Source organism: Podarcis filfolensis, assembly GCF_964270895.1.
Source record: "Podarcis filfolensis genome assembly, chromosome: 1".
Taxonomy (NCBI): Eukaryota; Metazoa; Chordata; class Lepidosauria; order Squamata; family Lacertidae; genus Podarcis; species Podarcis filfolensis.
Window position 1 is genome coordinate 18,738,071 of NC_139604.1, and position 20,461 is coordinate 18,758,531.

The window sequence follows — 20,461 nt, forward strand, 5'->3', positions numbered from 1 at the left end:
TAATGGGATTTGTCAACCAGAACGACATCAAAAGCATCTTTAGGCAAAGGGGGGGGCGTTTCCTCACAAAATTGAAGGAAAGACACCATTTAGTGAAAACAGCTGGTACTCTTATCACTCTAGAAAGTTTGACTTCTTTCAGACTTAATGTTAAACCATAGTTTAACATTACATGAATGAGCCCAAGTAATCATTCACATGGAAGAGGGAACAAGCTTGTTTTCTCTTGCTCTGGAGGGTAGGACTTTAACAAATGGCTTCAAGTTGCAAGAAAGGAGATTACAACTAAACATACGGAAAAACTTCCTGACAGTAAAGCTGTTCAACAGTGCAACAGTCCCTCTCAGAAGGTTATGGACTCCCCTATTGAAATAGAGTCAAGTGTGAATTTCATGCTCTTTATTCAGCTCATAGTAGCAATGAATGAAACTTTCCCCAAAACATCTAGCTATACAGTGGTACCTCGGGTTACATACGCTTCAGGTTACATACACTTCAGATTACAGACTCCGCTAACCCAGAAATAGCACCTCAGGTTAAGAACTTTGCTTCAGGATGAGAACAGAAATCGTGCTCTGGCAGCGTGGCGGCAGCAGTAGGCCCCATTAGCTAAAGTGGTGCATCAGGTTAAGAACAGTTTCAGGTTAAGAACGGACCTCCGGAACGAAATAAGTACTTAACCCGAGGTACCACTGTATATAAAAATAAAAATAAAGTCATATTGTCTGCCTAGTTTTTGCAATAGTAATGAAGCAACAGAAGCTGGTTCACAAAGTTTTCCTTGCTGCAGTGAAATCGTATGTCAAAAATGCATCTATCATACGTCAAATCTATCCTAGAAGCATGCTTTTATTCCCTTATACTCAATATTTTTGTTACGCCTTCACTCCCTTCTTACCTCTTGCCATTAGTGTCACTATGCAGTGAAGAAATTGAATGAGGGTAATTGAGCTTTTGCCGTTATTTTTTTTTCATTTTCTTATTACATTTATATCCAGGTGGCATGGTTAGGCTGAGAGTCCACACATTTTACATGATCGTTTTTTCAGTAAGTGTCAAGCATTTGGCAGATTTCCTACATTTGCCTGCATTTGACAGATTTCTTACATCTTTGTTAACCACTATACACTTGTTTTTTTGGTAGAGGATGCCACCACAATTAAGTTAAATCAGGATTTTTTTAAAAAAAAATCTTTTGATGTACATTATATGTAGGTTTTTGTGAAAGACACCACATTAGGTTGTGAAATCATGCTATGCACTTACATGGAAGTAAAACCCATTCAGATTAATGCCACATACGTCTAATAAACATGTCTAGAACTGAGTAAATATGCTTCCTATCGCAGTCCTAGCTTGAGAAGAATTTTATCATACCTATTTAAAAGAGTTGTATTTGTCCAAAATAGTATCCATGGAGTCAACTGTTTGTTTACTGTCATAAATCTATCTTGTAGGTCATGACTGTTGGAGAAAATAAGTCTGAAGATTAGAGAGAGTGGAGCATATGGGAAAATGCTGCTGGAGTCTAGACAGAGCTGTGCATGTAGGAATTTAAATTTCCATGGTACAAAACAGAGTTGCTTAAACAACGCAAAGCCATGGGGCGATATCTAGCTATTGGCATAAAACCCACCCAAGGCCATTGATTTCTGTGGGTTTTCGCTTAATACAGTGGTACCTTGGTTCTCAAGCACCTTGGTTCTCAAACAACTTGGAACCCAAACACTGCAAACCTGGAAGTAAGTGTTCCAGTTTGTGAACTTTTTGTGGAAGCTGAACGTGCTCCATTTTGAGACTTACACTTCCAAGTTTAGCGCCACACTTCTGTTTGGAGTGTTACACTGAAGTCTGTCTGTTTTTGCTACTTATTTTGCATTTTTGTGGCTCTTTTTTGTGTGTGTGACTGTGTGGAACCCAGTTCAGCTACTGATTGATTGTGTGACTGCAGTACAGTGATACCTTGGGTTACAGACGCTTCAGGTTACATACACTTCAGGTTACAGACTCTGCTAACCCAGAAATAGTACCTTGGGGTAAGAACTTCGCTTCAGGATGAGAACAGAAATCGTGCAGTGGCGGCACGGTGGCAGCAGGAGGCCCCATTAGCTAAAATGGTGCTTCAAGTTAAGAACAGTTTCAGGTTAAGAATGGACCTCCAGAACGAATTACGTTCTTAACCCGAGGTACCACTGTACATTGTTTATTGCTTTCATTTTATGGATCAGTGGTCTCAGTAGTTAGTAAAATTCATGTTAAATTGCTGTTTTGGGGATTGTTATTAAAAGTCTGAAACAGATTATTTACAGATTGTTCCCTATTGAAGGAGAATTACAAGAAGATGATGTACAGATGGTGCACAACACCAGTGCAGTTAGGGAAAATGTACAAAACTAGTTCAAATATATGTTGGAAGTGTAAGGAAAAGGAGGGAACATTTTATCATATGTGGTGACATTGTAAGGTAATTTAAAAATTTTGGGAAATGATATACAACGAATTGAAGAAAATGTTCCATTTAACATTTGTTAAAAAACCCAAGGCATTTTTGTTGGGGATTGTAGGGAAAGACCTGCCAAAAAAGCTGAAAAACATATTCATGTATGCGACAATGGCTGCGAGAGTTCTGGTAGCACAAGGATGGAAGACTGAAGAAACCCCAACTAAAGAATCATGGCAAGAAAAATTGATGGACTATGCAGAACTGGCAAAACTGACATATAAGCTACGGGGCAAGGATAACTGTGACTTTAAGGATGAATGGGAACCCTTTACAAAGTATCTGAAGACGCAACAAAGCGAACTGGACTCATTGGCAGGTTTTGAATAAACACTCACCAATTTTTTATTGATAATAATCAGCTAAATAGTTTGAGGATCTATACAACTTTGTAACATGCAGAAAGCAGCATTAATAGAGAAACCAAAGACTGGAACTGAGGGAAGTCGGGGGGTGGGGTGGGTGGGTTTTGTGTGGGAGGGGGGAGGGAGGAAAAATGGGGGGAACAAGGATGATATGTTTTTGGATAATATGTCTTGTTATAATTTTGAATAAAAAAATTGTTTAAAAAGTCTGAAACAGATTAATCCATTTTCTATGGGAAAGCGTGCCTTGGTTTTGGAACGCTTTGGTTTTGGAATGGACTTCTGGAACAGGTTAAGTTTGAGAACCAAGGTAACACTGTACGGCTATTTGATATCACCCATTGGCCACAAAAGCAATGAAGGATGGATGAGCAGTGCTCAATGTTGTTGAGGATATTTATTTCGATGATCAAATTAAGAACGTACGATAGGGGCTTCCAGATCAGAGGTCCGTCTTTCCCAGAAAATCTATTTCTATCAGTGGTGACCCAGATGTTTTTGGGATGCAAACAAGCTGGGTGTGGGGGGAAAATGCCTCTCCTGTTTCTCCTTCAGTCTAACAGCTGACAGTCAGTAGGGGTATGCATTTATTTCAAAAAACAAAGGCAAAGGGCAAATGAATGCTCCCCCGTTCATTTTCATTTTCACTTGTATTTGTGAGCATGCAAACCGCCTGAAAATTGACATGCACGATGTGCAGAGGTAGCAGTTTAATGTGTGAATATTTCATGCCTTTTGTCTGAAAAACGCCAAAGGTACAATCTGGAGAAGAGGGTGGGTCTCCTCTAAAAGGAAGCTTATCGGGTGTCCTGTCCTTTTTCATCACCTCTAAAACAAGGAGAGCCAGTGTGGTGTAGTGGTTAAGAGCAGTGGACTTGTAATCTGGTGAACCGGGTTTGATTCCCTGCTCCTCCACATGCAGCTGCTGGGTGCCCTTGGGCTAGTCACACTTCTCTGAAGTCTCTCAGCCCCACTCACCTCACAGAGTGTTTGTTGTGGCGGGGGGAGGGAAAGGAGATTGTTAGCCGCTTTGAGACTCTTTAGGGTAGTGATAAAGTGAGATATCAAATCCCAAGGACCTTTTGCCCAGTCTGTTTGAAATTTTCAAGTTTGGTGCCCTGAGAGAATCGTAGAATTCTGCACATTTGGTGCCGTTTGAACAGAAAACACCAAAGTTATGGGCATCAGAATGCAGCGGGGTCTCTGCTGAAACCAGCGAGCGAGCAATTAAAGTAAAATGAAGCTGATTAAAACGAAGGCATTTTTGTTTTTTTAAAAAAGTTTTGTTTTGTTTTCCTTCACCTTTACATCAGACACACTTAGTATTCAGTAACATTCTGGAAACTGCATGTAGCTACTATGGTTAATTTTGACCAAACTGCGGGAGGCAGTGGAGGACAGGAGTGCCTGGTGTGCTCTGGTCCATGGGGTCACGAAGAGTCGGACACGACTAAACAACAACAACACTATGGTTAATTGTGGTTGGTAGAGACTTGTCCTCTGAAATTGTCTGATCTCCTTCAAGAACAGCCTCAGGCCATCATCAAATAATTCAGTCTTTCTTCACAAAGAATAAGCCAAAGAACCTGGTCCATGCAATGTCTGCTAGACTCAGCACAACATGTGTAATGACTTCGCTTGTGCCATTATGGAATGCAGAGTTTGGGAAGGGAAGCAGGAAGAATGGTTTCAGAAGAATGGTTTCAGAAGGGACCAAGGAGAAAAATAGGATTGGTGACAGTTGATGTGGAAAGGGAAGCAATCTTATTCAGCACCATTTTGGTCCTTTTTAAAAAATGAAGTTTATTTATGATTTTCATTTATAACAAATAAACATCTCAAGAAAGAAATTAAAACAATTCTCACATATCGAACTTTGACTTCCCTCCCCCTCTTTCAGCGGTTCCATGAATTTACCCTCTTTTTTTACGCCCTTTTGCATATCCCAATAAACACTATCAATTCTTTTCTTCATCCATTTCATACATGTTTTAGAAACTGCAAGTTTTTACAGCAATCCTGCTAATGTTTTAATTTGTTTATGATTTGTTTGTAAAGATCCAATAAGTGATTTCCATTCCTTGATAAAAAGTCTGTTGTCTTGATTTCTTTTCCTTCCGGTAAGTTTTGCCATTTCTGCATAGTCCATGAATTTCTGTAACCATTCTTCTTTCGTCGGGACTTCTTCTTCTTCCCGTTTTGGGGCAAATATTATTCTTGCGGCAGTGATTGCACACATAAATGAATATCTATATTGTTTAGGTAACTCTGATCCCATCATTACCAAGAGAAAAGCTTTGGGTTTGGGGTTGTTGCTTTTTTAAAAATTGCACAATTTCAGTCCTGGCTTGTGTACCATTCCATCTTTCGTCTTGCAGGCTCTTCCCTTGCCCCCAGATTGGTACTAGAGTCCATGGCAGGGGCAAATAGGAAGATGGAGGGGAAGAAGGGTAATTTCCACTTGTGGAAACAAAAGTCTGTTGTGCATAGGTAAAGGGACCCCTGACCATTAAGTCCAGTCGTGGCCGACTCTGGGGTTGAGGTGCTCATCTCGCTTTATTGGCCGAGGGAGCCGGCATACAGCTTCCGGGTCATGTGGCCAGCATGACTAAGCCGCTTCTGGCGAACCAGAGCAGTGCACAGAAACGCCCTTTACCTTCCCACCAGAGCGGTACCTATTTATCTACTTGCACGTTGACGTGCTTTTGAACTGCTAGGTTGGCAGGAGCAGGGACCGAGCAACAGGAGCTCACCCCATCACGGGGATTCAAACCGCCGACCTTCTGATCAGCAAGTCCTAGGCTCTGTGGTTTAACCCACAGTGCCACCCGCGTCCCTTCCTAAATATTTAGTACACAGTTAAACCATTTGTCACTTTTAAGTTGACTACAATGGGAGTAATTAACCATATATTTTAATTTCTCCCTTTCAGTGAAAAAAAATGGAAATGAAAGTGCTTAACTTTGGCTGGTTATTGTTCTTCCAGTGAAATATTATGTCTATTTGGATTAAGGTTGCTTTTTTATTTTATTAAAAAAAATGTGTTTGTCTTAATTTCAGCTGCACTTCTTTTCTGAACTACGGAGCAACAACTACACTAGCTATATTGAGTGATGGAGACAAATTGGATCATGCAGATGGTGTTCCTCTTAGCTCAGACCTTGGTGAGTTGCTTTCTTTCCCTGAAGTTACTCATACAGTATAATAAAGGTGTTTTTCTTCTTCTTTTACAATATGCATATGCAAAGCACGCATATTACGTTACTGACACCATCAAAATCAGGTCAGGCCTCAGATTTTCATGCTTTTCACTCCGATAGCATATCCCTCCCTCAAAAAAAAAAAATAATAATAATCTGAAAACTGACATTTCTCCTGTGGATCAAGTAAATGAATTTATTCATTTCTGCAAGCTTTCAACATTTCAGCAATGAAACAATGTGTTGTGTCTAATGCGCCACATGCCTGGTTCCACTGCTGCAATGGGATTGATTTTTATTTCCTCCCCCTGTGTGCCCCCCAACCCTCTGGAGCTGATTTTGAGGGTGCACGAAGTGGCTGGAGGCAACAGGAGAGGAAGAGGAAGCTCTGGGCATGCACAAGATAATGTGGTGGCAGTGTAACAGCCCCATCTCGGAGAACCCACTATTCTTTCTGTCCCTTAAAAAGTGAATTCCCAGTTGCAAACTGCAGTGGAAAGTCATTATCTCACAAGGAAATCGGTCTTGTTAAGTCTTAGTTAATTGTGGGAATTTGATCAATGAATAGATCTCATTTGCATAAATTTGCATACGAACAAAAAGTGTTTCCACCACCTGCTTATTTTAAACTGGCACAGGCATATGACTACATTTAAAGAGTCATGCCTGCTGTGCAAGAGAAATGGCGGAAGGGTAGAGCCTTGTAAGTTGTGACCAATGGTTTTTACAGGTACACGTATAAACCTCTTTTTAAAAATCTCCTGCCTGGTTTCTTGGAAGAGGCCTCTTTAATCGCTTGGAATATTTTGCCCCACTTTTTCTAACTAATTAATCAATGAAATACTGCATCCCTCCTGAGAACGGTGGCAATTTCTTTCTCCCTTTCTATTCAGATTTTTGTCACAGCGGTTCCGGACGAGAATGCAACCAAAGAAGGCTATATAAAAGGAGATACAAACGCAACCGAAGATATCTATGGACTAAGCGTAACTGTGAATAAAATCGTGACAGCACAGTTTGAATGTTACCAGAAAATTATGCAAACGCCTTCTCAAAAGAATGAAGGTAAAAAAAGAAGAAACCTGAATTATTATTATTTTTAAAAAAAAACCTGAACAAACCCATATATTCTGAATGAAACCATTGTATCTGTTGTTACTTAAAATTACATTCTGAAACACAAAGGCAATCCCCATGCAAGCATAATATCTCATTCAGACCACTGCAGGAAACCGACTCGTACAGTCTTCCTGGTAGGATGCCATCCAGCCTTCGCTTAAAAAGCACTCTTGATGCCTTATGTACTGTACTTTTCCGTGTATAAGACGAGGTTTTTTTTACTGTAAAACAATGTTCAAAATCGGGGCTAGTGCAGAAGGGGGACTGGCGTTTGGTTGCCAGCGGCGATTGGGTGGGTGATTGGTGCCTGCGGCAAGGGCTGCTTTGGATTGGCTGCTGCTGTGTCCATTGGGTTGGCGATTGGTGGCTGCAGCAAGGGCTGCTTTGGATTGGCTTCCGCTGCGGGCAGACGCTCTGTGCTTTCGTGACGTGTCCGATTGGCAGTGTTTGTCACTCTGGTGAGTGATTTTTCGCATTCCCCCCCCCCCCGAAAAAAAGCTCAACAACTATGAGCAACCCTCCCCAAAATTGGAGTCCCCCAAAATACATAAGGGCGTCTTATACACGGAAAAATATAGTATTAAGGATCCCTCGCAAACAGTTCAGAGGAGGAGGGAAAGAACATGAAGCAAACTAACTCAGGGAGTTGAAAGCTGCAGCGCACGGTTCATGGGATTACATGTTTTTAGAAATTATCCTAATTAAATCAAGGTTTTGAAAGTGTGGAATGCAGGTCTCAGCAAATCAATGAGACCTAAAAGAAATAGGACCATGCAGATCTTCCACCCCTAATTTTGACCAGCTGCATCGGAGGCCCTGGCAGAGCAAACCAGTTGTAGCTTCACTCTAGCATTCTGCTCACTAAATATATTTAAATTTTCCGTTTTACAATTCAAAATACTCATTTTACATCCTTAAGATAGCAATGACTTCCCTTCTTCTCTTTCCATGGTTCATTTTACCTATCACAAATCCCTGCATATTTTACAAAAACTATACCAACTCAGTATTTGATTATTGTACCCATCAAAACTTGTTTACGCCGCTGAATTTATCTTAATGCTGCCAGCGTTTCCAACTGTATACAGTTATTTCCCAATGTATTCAACCAATGATTTCCAATCTTCTTTAAATGCATATTTTTCTTGTTCTCTTATTCTGTGTGTTAAGTCTGCGAATTGTGCATTTTCTGTCAAATTAAGTTGCCATTCTTCTTTAGTTGGGACCTTGCTCGTTTTCCATTTTGGGGCCGGTGCTTTTTTTCTTTAAAAAATGTTTAGAGGTACTCTCATTATCCTACTCATATTGAAATACTGCCCCTCAATGAGGCCAAACTAAGGTTCACAAAATGTTTAGGGGTATGCGTACCCCCGCGTACCCCCCAGGAAAAAACACTAATAGCATTCTGCTTCTTGGTCATGCTAGCGTCAAACTTCTGCCTTCTGGAAGAAGGTACAGGGTTATAAAGACTAGGACTAGCCGCCTGAGAAACAGTTTCTGTCCAAATGCGATTTTGGTTTTAAACGCAATGTAAGGTGGCACTGTGGGTTAAACCACAGAGCCTAGGACTTGCTGATCAGAAGGTCGGCGGTTCAAATCCCTGCAACAGGGTGAGCTCCCGTTGCTCGGTCCCTGCTCATGCCAACCTAGCAGTTCTAAAGCACGTCAAAGTGCAAGTAGATAAATAGGTACCGCTCCGGTGGGAAGGTAAACGGCCTTTCCGTGCGCTGCTCTGGTTCTCCAGAAGCAGCTTAGTCATGCTGGCCACATGACCCGGAAGCTGTACGCTGGCTCCCTTGGCCAATAAAGCAAGATGAGTGCTGCAACCCCAGAGTCGGTCACGACTGGACCTAATGGTCAGGGGTCCCTTTACCTTTAAGGAGTTTCTATGGGAGTATATTGTATTTAAAAATGGGGTATAAGAGTTTTTATGGGGCTAACCAGGTTGGGATAGCTGGGATAGCAGGCTAGTTGGTTTTTGAATGTCTTATGTAGATTTTTCAATTTTGTTGTTCTGTATGTGACAATGACAATAAAGATTATACTATCATATCGTATCGTATCGTATCGTAGGGTAAGAGAGCCTCAAGAGCTCCCAATAATCTATAGATACTCAAGAGGATATGGTAGTGATGTTTGAAAGCCCAGATGAAACAGATGTAGTGGTCATGGGGGAAGGTTTTTTGTTCACCTCGAAAGCAGATATATAGCCATTGCAAATCCATTGGACTTGATCCAAAGGTCAGCTTCCTGGAACGGAAGGAGTCCTTCTGTCAAAGGAAGTCTTCTTCCGCAGGAGGACATTCTTCATGGTGACTTAGGATCAAACACTTCATAACTTCTTCTCTCGTCTTTTGCTTAGGTCCTCATTGCAATAGGACATGGGATGGCTGGTTGTGCTGGGATGATACTGCTTTGGGGAAAACAGTCGTCCAGAACTGCCCTGATTACTATCAGGACTTTGACCCCTCAGGTAAATCTCTGCCAGGGAGGAAATATATTAAAATGTGAACAAGTCTCACCAATACCACGAGGAAGATGCTGTTTGTGGTGCTGCTCTTGTGCCTTTCTAAAAGCCACTCCTTTGCCCATTTAAGACCAGACTTAGACCAACATTGGTTCCTTCACATTGTACCAGGCAGAGGGCCTTCTCGGTAGTGGCGCCCGCCCTGTGGAACGCCCTGCCATCAGATGTCAAGGAAATAAACAACTGCCTGACTTTTAGAAAACATCTGAAGGCAGCCCTGTTTAGGGAAGTTTTTAAAGTTTGATGTTTTATCGTGTTTTTAATATTCTATTGGGAGCCACCCAGAGTGGCTGGAGAAACCCAGCCAGATGGGTGGAGTATAAATAATAAATTATTATTATTATTATTATTATTATTATTATTATTATTATTATTGTTGTTGTTGTTGTTGTTGTTGTTGTACCTAACTACAGATGGGCAAATGGGTCAATTTCAGTTTCCCCCACTTTCTCATTTTTCGAGTCTTAGGTCTGGTTCTTTGCATTCCCACATCACTTTGCATTTTTAAAAAAGATTTTTTTAAAGTGCCTTGCTTGGCTACCGAGCTGTCTTTAGCTTGAAAGGATTTAAGTTCTGTAGGCCGGAATATATTGTGCACTTTTTCTCTTGATGCTGAAATGCCAAACCAGGGCAGAATTGTCATTCACCCAGAGGTGAGACAACCAAGGTTAGGACAGCCAAGCGGTTTGTTCGAAGCCTCCTATACTGCACTGGAGCCCAAGGGTGAGAGTGGGTCCTGCAAGACCATCTTGCGCCTAAATAATGTCATTTGAACTTTGTGCTTCAATTCAACAGTTATTGGACATTTATGCCATTTAATTTGTAATATACTATAGGGCAGTGAGTGTTTCATTTATGTGAAAAGGTGTCATGATTATTATCCAGGATGAAATTATGTATGTTTACAACCCACTTTAATACATGTTTCTCTATTTCAAAGTGAGTGCACAGAACCTTTGTGCTGCGTTATTGCGTTAAGGCAACCTTAAGTGATATATTCGCATTTACTTCCCAAGTCAAATAATGAGATAGATCGGGTTTGTTTGTTTTTTAATTTCTCTGAAATTTTGACATCTTCTTTTATTTTTCTACATCTACTTGTTAAATACAGAAACAAGAGTAATGACTATGTGTGTGTTTTTCCCCTCCTTAATTTTCCGTAACAAGAAAAAGTTTTTAAGACCTGTGAAGAAAATGGGCAATGGTTTGTACATCCTGAAAGCAACAGAACATGGACAAACTACACACGCTGTAGTTTAGGAGTAAATGAGAAAGTGCAGGTAGGCTGAAAAATGAATATTATCGGGGGATGGGATCCATTTCAAAAGCACATGGAACTGATGTTATTATGGCATCATGCGCCTTTTGATATGCAACCTTTGTTTTTCACCGCCGTTGTATTTCAGGGAAGTTTGAAATGCATGTAGTATTTTACCAAATGGTTACTATTGGTTTTACTCATGGGTAGGCAAACTAAGACCCGGGGGCCAGATCCAGCCCAATCGCCTTCTAAATCCAGTCCGTGGACGGTCTGGGAATCAGCATGTTTTTACATGAGTAGAATGTGTCCTTTTATTTAAAATGCATCTCTGGGTTATTTGTGGGGCACAGGAATTCGTTCATTTATTTATTTTTCAAAATCTAGTCCGGCCCCCCACAAGGTCTGAGGGACAGTGGACTGAAAAAGTTTGCTGACCTCTGGCTCTTTTATTGCCCCTTCCAATTGGGCAGATAGTAATGCATGCTATAGAGAGAGAGGCTCACAAATTAGTGAGGGCAGGATCATAAACAGTTATTGTTATTTTTAAGGAACTGCTGCATGTTGGACGGGAGACATTAGCAGTTTTCATGAGTTTTTATTTGATAAAGGTACATTAGAAACATGACAGAAACTTACCAATCCTTGAAGCAGTCTCTTTTTTGTTATATTTTTACTGCGGGTGAGGGTTCACCCCAGCAGCACTGAATTATTTACCAAAATACAGCGGTACCTCGGGTTACAGACGCTTCAGGTTACAGACTCTTCAGGTTACACACTCCGCTAACCCAGAAATAGTACCTCAGGTTAAGAACTTTGCTTCAGGATGAGAACAGAAATTGTGTGGCGGCAGCGGAAGGCCCCATTAGCTAAAGTGGTGCTTCAGGTTAAGAACAGTTTCAGGTTAAGAACAGACCTCCGGAATGAATTAAATACTTAACCCGAGGTACCACTGTATTGTGCAGAACAGTCTTCCCATTACAACATCCTTCCATAGAGTATGTCCGTGTTCTCTTTCAAGAATAGAATCCAACCTCCGCTCTGCCCTTTGGGTGAAAATAATATTCCTCTGGCTATTATGCAGAAGCAATGAGTGCTGGCTGCCACGAAGCACACATTTGCCATTTTAAGAGATCATACAGATGAGAGGCCAGTTAATCTGGTAGATTAGACTTCCCAGTCTACACAGTGGCGTAGCGTGGGGGGTGCAGGGGAGGCCGGCCGCACCGGGCACAACACCTGGGGGTTAGGGTTAGGGGGCGCAAATTCACGGGTTAGGGGGCGCAAATCCATGGGTTAGGGGGCGCAAATTACTTGCCTTGCCCCGGGTGCTGACAACCCACGCTACGCCACTGAGTCTACAAGCTACACTACGCCACCTGATGCCCTTCTTGATCCTTAAGCCCACTTTCTTTGTGGTGGACAAAGGCTTGGGAAAACTCATTGCTCACTTCTAAGTTCTTACAGGCCCAAGCAGACTTGTGAGAATGATGCCGAAAGGACTGTCAAGCCCTTTATGCTGGCTTCAAGAAGTGTGCGGGTGGAATAATCCACTTTGAGTCCCGACCAGAAAAGAATGGCAGATTAAGTTGATGGATTAATGCCGAAATGGCGACCGGCAGAATCAGAAATCAGAAAGACCAAAATTTTAATAAAGAATGGGGGGAAATTATAATTTATCTTAAAAACCATTGTAAACATTTAAAATTGTTAGTAGGATTGGAATAACACTTGTAATTTAATGGTGAATTAAGGATATAATGGAGATATAGAAGATTTGGATTATCATAAAAGATGCAGGAGGAAATGACTGACATTAGAACCCACAAAGGGCAGGAGGGAAGTCCAGGAGATTCATTGGAATCTTGTTTTTATGTTGTATGTGCGATATTTGATTGTAAAACTGTAATTTGAAAAACCAAATAAATATTTTTAAAAAAGAATCCACTTTGAAGACACTTTTGCACTGTGATCTCCTAGGCAGTGAAAACTGGTGCCTATTGGAATTGGTAGGACAAAGGCAAGGAGGTCCATAGTCAATGAGTGGCACAGCCAACTAATTCTAGTTTTGTTCTAATCCTCCTCTCTTTTGATTTTGAAAAGGGCAGTACTAAGTCTCAGGCTGTGTACACATTACCATTGACTCTGCACCCAGCACTGCTCTCCCAGCACTGGGGGATATAATTAAATATTCTGTTTTACAATTTAGAATATTCATTTAAACAACCTTATCAGTGACTTCCCTTCTTCTCTTTCCATGGTTCATTTTGCATAAATCCCTGCACATTTTATATAAACTAAACCATTGAATATTCCATTATTACTTCCTTCAAAACTTATTATCTTAATGCTGCCAACGTTTTCAAGTGTGCACAGTCGTCTCCCCCAGCATTTTCCAATCTTCTTTAAACAAATGTTCTTCTTGTACAGTGGTACCTCGGGTTACATAAGCTTCAGGTTACAGACTCCGCTAACCCAGAAATAATACCTCGGGTTAAGAACTTTGCTTCAGGATGAGAACAGAAATTGTGCTCCGGTGGTGCGGTGGCAGCAGGAGGCCCCATTAGCTAAAGTGGTGCTTCAGGTTAAGAACAGTTTCAGGTTAAGAACAGACCTCCAGAACGAATTAAGTACTTAACCCGAGGTACCGCTGTACTCTTATTCTATAAGTTAGATCTGCAAGCTGAACATATGCCATCAGTTTAAGTTGCCATTCTTCTTTGGTTGGGATCTCGCTCGTTTTCCATTTTTGGGCTAACAAAACACAGGCCGCTGTAGTGGCATACATAAATAACGCACCACTGGTTTTTGAAGCCATGAATGCACAACATTAACCACAATCCGTATCTATCCTGAAGTTTCTTGAGAAATTTCTCGATATGTTTTCCCTCAAACCAGCTTCCGTCCAAACAGAAAACTTAAAGGCATGTTCACTGTGCAGTTAAGGCAAAATGTTTACGGTTGAGACAGCCATTGCACATACGCAGATGACAGCATATATGCCGATGACAGCTTCGCAACTGGGAGTCGGCAGAGGGGTGCCTAGCCTGACCCAGTCTCTACCCACTGGTGTGGACAGGCAATGGGTGGCTTAGAAGCACATTGGACCTTACTGATGTGCACCACATCGTGCAAATGTGACTTGAAACACAATGGGAGGGAAACAACTTTGCTGGTTTTTAAGCCAGTAATGTGTACATAGCTTAAGGATAACAGGTGATGCCACCCACAGGGCAGGAAGGCAGGCAAGGGGTGGCTAGCTGACCGTTTACTAAGCTAGGACTACAGGTGGCGCTGTGGTCTAAACCACCTAGCTTCTTGGGCTTGCCGATCAGAAGATCGGCGGTTCGAATTCCTGCGATGGAGTGTGCTCACATTGCTCTGTCCCAGCTCCTGCCGACCTAGCAGTTCGAAAGCATGCCAGTGCAAGTAGATAAATAGGTATTGCTGCAGCAGGAAGGTAAACAGCGTTTCCATGCTTCTGGCTTCCGTCGCGGTGTTCCGTTGCTCCAGAAGCGGTTTAGTCATGCTGGCCACATGACCCAGAAAGCTGTCTGTTGACAAACGCCAACTCCCTCGGCCTGAAAGCGAGATGAGCGCCGCAACCCCATAGCCGCCTTTGACTGGTCTTAACCGTCCAGGGGTCCTTTACCTTTACCTTCTACCTACTGAGCTTCGTAGACCAGTGCCCCATTCACTTTGATGGACCAGCAGCCTAGGGGCAGTGATTATGAAAGGCTGCTGGGCCATTCTGCCCACTGGTTCCATGGAATAGGCAAGACGACAAATCCTACCAATGAGCATTTAAGAGTGAAGCTCCCCTCACCCTGCCCCGGCATCCTAATCTTCAAGCTGTTCTGTTGAATGGAGCATAGCCAACTATCAAAGGTGTTTGATGTTTGGGAAGCACATTTCGTTTAATGACAGCTTGAGACCCATGAAGTTCCTATTGGGTTACAGTGCAGTTGGTCTCATGGATTTTGCAAGGTCTATTAATATAGGCCTTGATCACCCTGTGGCTTCCTTGCAAGCCGGCGTGTGTGTGTGTGTGTGTGGTTTAACCTGCTAAGTGCTGATGATCTCAAAGTTGCATGAGAACCTCTTGTAAAATTAAGGATGGAGAAGCAGGCATGCAGCAATCTCTGTTTAGAACCAGCCTGCTCCTTTTGTGGTCCTCAAAATTGAGCATAGCCTCACATACCCAAGCCCAGGGGTCAGCAAACCTTTTCAGCAGGGGGCCAGTCCACTGTCCCTCCGACCTTGTGGGGGGCTGGACTATAAGGGGGGGGGGGATGAACGAATTCCTATACCCCACAAATAACCCAGAGATGCATTTTAAATAAAAGGACACATTCTACTCAATGTCCTAAGTGGTTTAAGCTGAGAACCACAGCATAGTCCCTTAACCGCTATTTGCCAATCGGTGAATGTCGGCAAACAGATGCAAGAGATGCCACTCCAAGCTTGATACAGATGTGATTAATTCAGAAATATACCGTATTTTTTGCTCTATAAGACTCACTTTTTCCCTCCTAAAAAGTAAGGGGAAATGTGTGTGCATCTTATGGAGCGAATGCAGGCTGCGCAGCTATCACAGAAGCCAGAACAGCAAGAGGGATCGCTGCTTTCACTGCGCAGCGATCCCTCTTGCTGTTCTGGCTTCTGAGATTCAGAATATTTTTTTTCTTGTTTTCCTCCTCCAAAAGCTAGGTGCGTCTTGTGGTCTGGTGCGTCTTACAGAGCGAAAAATACGGTATATTCCGCCATTTACCATGAGTATCAGATTATCTCATCTGCATTTGCACCAGCTTCCATTTATTTCTCCTTCTCTCGTTTGTTTGTTTTTTAAAAAAAAAAAACACTGATGGAAAAGTATTAGTTCAGTATGTCAATCACAGTTTATTTAGATGTCTTTCATTTGCCGTTTTAAGATCCTTTTGCGGTACACATGGATTTCATCGAAGCACTTTAGAAGCACGTTCATTTGCAGAACATTTGTAATGGGCTCAATATGAGATGGATCAAGTTTAATGCATAGCTGTACTCAATAAAGTAAACTCAAGTTATGCAACAGCAGACGAGTATTTTTTTATATATATAAAAAAGATTGCAGTATGAAATAATGGCTGCTGTTCTCAAAATGCAATGTGCCCCACCACCCCTGGCTTCAAAGAAGCTACTCTGCAAATAAGCAAAGTTGAACAAAGCTAAACATGATTCCTGTTACAGCTTTTATTGGTGTGGAGGTGGGGGGGGCGGGGGCCTCGGGGGTCTTTGGATCTGAAGGAGCTTATCATTTAGCTCTGTAGCTCGGTGTCCAATGTGCCTGACAGCAAAAAAAATTAACAATATAGCAAAACCACATAATAAACTACTGAAAGCGGTAGCGGAAGAAAACAGATTAAAAAAACAAACACCTGGCAAATCAACAAGAAGCTCAGCGAAACGGTAAACTATTGCTGGCTTGAGCTGGGACGTAGCTTGGCTTGCTGGCACCCGGAGGTGGGGCAATGGTCAGTCCCTTCGCTGGCCATTGTGTCTAATCCACGGAGTCTTTTCTCTAAAACCAGCCCCAACCTGGCAGCAGAGATAAGGCAGAGAAACACAAAGCTAGGAGTGCCGCTATGTCGCCTCACCTTTCTGTGCTTGCAGTGAGGCTCTCTAGGCAATGCACATGGCTCTAGCAGTGCTTTCTTGCCTTGCTCTTCCTCCCTCCCTCTCGGCTCAGGGGTGGGGCGCATGCAGGCATCCCTTCTCCAGCCATGAAGAGAAGCCAGGCCCTGCTGCCGCCCAGCCCCAAAGTCCTGGCCAATGGCTCCGGCCTTGATGAGGAAGCCTGTTGTAAGGGCACCTGTTGCACCCCCTCAGAAATTTGCGCCCCGGGTCACTGCCCATCACGCTACACCACTGGGCTTAAGGCTACTGAAATATACTCGGAGTCAAGAGTGGATTTCATGCTCTTTATTCAGCTCATAGTGGTGAGGAGGAATGGAAGTTCACCCAGAATGTCTGCTTTATATACATTATTTACACAAGGAGCCCCACGTGATTGGCTAATTCCGGGATTCTCCTGTAGGCCAATCAGGTTGCGGATTCACTTCCACCTGGAGCTGGATTGGGTGGCTCCTGTGGACCAATCAGACTGCTGCATTCTGGATCCTATTGTTCTAGGACAGGGGTCTGCAACCTTTAAGACAAAAAGCGCCACTTGGACCCGTTTCCGAAGAAAAAAAAACTGGGAGCCGCAAAACTCGTCATTATAAAAATAACTTTTTTGTCACTTTTTTATTATTTCTTTGTTTGACCCCTCAGAATTACTCCTCCTCATAGAAATAAACATTAAATTAACAAGTTACCTTTTTGTGTGTGTGTGTTCTTCACTCCCCTTCAAAACAGTGACCAGCGTACATGCCCCCTTTCAATGCAGTGACCAGCGTACATGCCCCTTACAATGTAGCGGGCGGGCGGGCAGGAAGGTGACGTCGGGACGGTGCGTGACTAACGCACACACTGCCCCCCTGTGACGTCACAGCCAGTACAGCGCCCGCCACAGTGGGGAGTGTCGGGGCGCCCAATGCGCCTCCTCCCCTCGCTAGTATCCACCCCGGAGCCACGGCAAAGGTGTAAAAGAGCCACATGCGGCTCCGGAGCCGCGGGTTGCAGACCCCTGTTCTAGGACCAATCAGGCTGCTGCATTCTGAATCCTATTGTTCTAGGACCAATCAGACTGCTGCATTCTGAACCCTATTGTTCTAAGACCAATCAGACTGCTGCATTTTGTTTTTGTTTTTTTAATAGATGTTTATTAGAATTTTACAACACATAAAAAACAGACAAATCCACACAAAAAACCAAAAAATACACACTTAATAAAAAAGAAAAAGAATCCACTTTTAAATTTCAAGGTTCTATAACCCTCTTTCCTGACCTCCTCACATCTCCCTTTTTTGTGTTCCTCTTTATTCCGTCGAATTCAGCAAATTCTAACCCTCTTTCATATCTCATTTATAATTGTGTACTCCCACTTGTTATATCTCTAATTTCCCCTCTTTTTTAAATCCTTTTTTTCATACCTCTTTTAACTATATCCCAAATGCCGTGTTACCTTTAGATCCCACATCATTTTAACATTCAAACAATTTACAATATTTCTGTAGATAATCTTTAAACTTTTTCCAGTCCTCTTCCATCAACTCTTCTCCCAGGTCTCGAATTCTGCCGGTCATTTCTGCCATCTCCATATAGTCTATCACTTGCATCTGCCATTCCTCCACGGTGGGCAAATCTTGTGTCTTCCAATATTTAGCGAGAAGTATTCTTGCTGCTGTTGTTGCGTACATAAAAAATGTTCTGTCTTTCTTTGACACCAATTGGCCGACTATGCCCAAAAGGAAGGCCTCTGGTTTCTTAGGAAAGGTAAATTTAAATACCTTCTTCAGTTCATTATAGATCATTTCCCAGTAAGCCTTAACCTTTGGGCACGTCCACCAAAGGTGAAAGAATGTTCCCTCAGCTTCTTTACATTTCCAACACTTGTTGTCAGGCAGGTGATAAATTTTTGCAAGCTTGACTGGGGTCATGTACCACCTGTAAATCATTTTCATAATATTCTCCTTTAAGGCATTACATGCCGTAAACTTCATACCGGTGGTCCACAACTGTTCCCAGTCAGCAAACATAATATTATGACCTAGATCTTGCGCCCATTTGATCATAGCTGATTTGACCGTTTCATCCTGTGTATTCCATTTTAACAGCAAGTTATACATTCTTGACAAAATCTTAGTTTTCGGTTCTAGCAATTCTATTTCCAACTTTGATTTTTCCACCTGGAAGCCAATTTTTTTATCCAAATTATACGCCCCTCTTATTTGATAGTAATGAAGCCAATCTCGCACTTTATCTTTTAGTTTCTCGAAACTCTGCAATTTCAATTTGTCACCTTCTTGCTCCAGAATTTCCCAATATTTTGGCCATTTGGCCTCCATATTGGACTTTTTCTGAGCCTTAGCTTCCATTGGTCAGACTGCTGCATTTTGGATCCTATTCAACTCAGTACATAACAGCTACCATTCTTATTTGTGAGTAAGCAGCACAGAATTCAATGGACCTTCTGAATAGGCATGTGTAGGGGTGCTCCCTGAAATGAGGAAGGCAAATGAGGTGCTTGGAGGGGGATATCTAAAGATGCGAGGCCACCACTGAACCTGCCCTGCCTTTATGCCCACCAGCCTGATGGTTCTTAATGGTGACTCAGATAGCCCAACCATGGAAACTGGTTTTAGGACTCTAAACATGTAGGCCAGGAATGGGAAAACTGTGACCTCTGGATATTGCTGGAAACCAGCCAGTCTGGTCGGGATGACGGGAATTGAAATCCTGCAACTCCTGAAGGACCACAGATTCCCTGTCCCTGGTGTAGACAATCACAGTAGTGAGATGAACTATTGCTAATATCCTATTTTGTACTAGTCGTGTTACCTTGGAATGCTTTGTACCTATTTAGTTCATGGGATTTGTGGTTTCATCTTCTTCTCTGTGTTTTATTGCAGACAGCTCTGAATTTGTATTATCTCACTATCATTGGTCATAGCCTTTCAATAGTTTCACTTTTGATTTCCCTTGGCATATTCGCCTATTTTAAGTAAGTATAATTCTGTTTATATTTTACTCTTCCCTGACTTTGTATAGTTTTATTATTATGGAAACAAACACTAATAAATCTCCATGACATATAAATCATTCCATTTCGCACATCTAAAATCATTTTGAACAACTATTGGCAATGACGACTGTCATTTTTCAATTTTTACTGATGCATTCACATTTAACGGTAATTTACATTGACCATGTTTGAACAGCTCAGTAAGCCAAAATATGAATGAATCTCTTCCCTGCCCATACGGCTTGATTGCTCCTCCCTTCATAGCCTATGAAGGGAGACCTACATTGGCTCCCAGTACGTTTCCGAGCACAATTCAAAGTGTTGGTGCTGACCTTTAAAGCCCTAAACGGCCTCGGTCCAGTATACCTGAAGGAGCGTCTCCACCCCCATCATTCTGCCCGGACGCTGAGGTCCAGCTCTGAGGGCCTTCTGGCGGTTCCCTCATTGCGAGAAGCAAGGCTACAGGGAACCAGGCAGAGGGCCTTCTCGGTAGTGGCGCCCGCCCTGTGGAACGCCCTTCCAGCAGATGTCAAAGTGATAAACAACTACCTGACATTCAGAAGACATCTTAAGGCAGCCCTGTTCAGGGAAGTTTTTAACGTGTGATATTTTACTGTATTTTTGGTTTCTATGGAAGCCGCCCAGAGTGGCTGGGGAGGCCCAGCCAGATGGGCGGGGTATAAATAATAAATTATTATTATTATTATTATTATTATTATTATTATTATTATTGCCTAAGCAACGAAACCAGAAGCCATAGTTTCGTATTTTATCCTAGCCAGGAAACTATGTTTATCAGTATCAAAACAAACCAGGAACTTAAACCA

General features: G+C 42.3%; 1 protein-coding gene across 5 annotated transcripts in view; it reads left to right on the forward strand.

Moving 5' to 3' along the window:
• Positions 1-20,461, forward strand: part of CALCRL (calcitonin receptor like receptor) — a 93,514-nt gene that overhangs the window by 50,466 nt on the left and 22,587 nt on the right. For 4 of the 5 annotated variants that reach the window (XR_014552005.1, XR_014552006.1, XM_083630835.1 and 1 more), the window contains exons 2-6: positions 5,926-6,029; positions 6,959-7,130; positions 9,547-9,657; positions 10,879-10,991; positions 19,522-19,613. Coding sequence is in view for 3 of the 5 variants with exons in the window: in XM_083630835.1 (XP_083486961.1) it covers positions 5,979-6,029; positions 6,959-7,130; positions 9,547-9,657; positions 10,879-10,991; positions 19,522-19,613 (539 nt within the window). In the remaining 2 variants the exon portion in view is untranslated. Of the gene's footprint in view, positions 1-5,243; positions 5,316-5,925; positions 6,030-6,958; positions 7,131-9,546; positions 9,658-10,878; positions 10,992-19,521; positions 19,614-20,461 lie in introns of all 5 variants that reach the window. The other variant, XM_083630836.1, reaches the window with a different exon arrangement.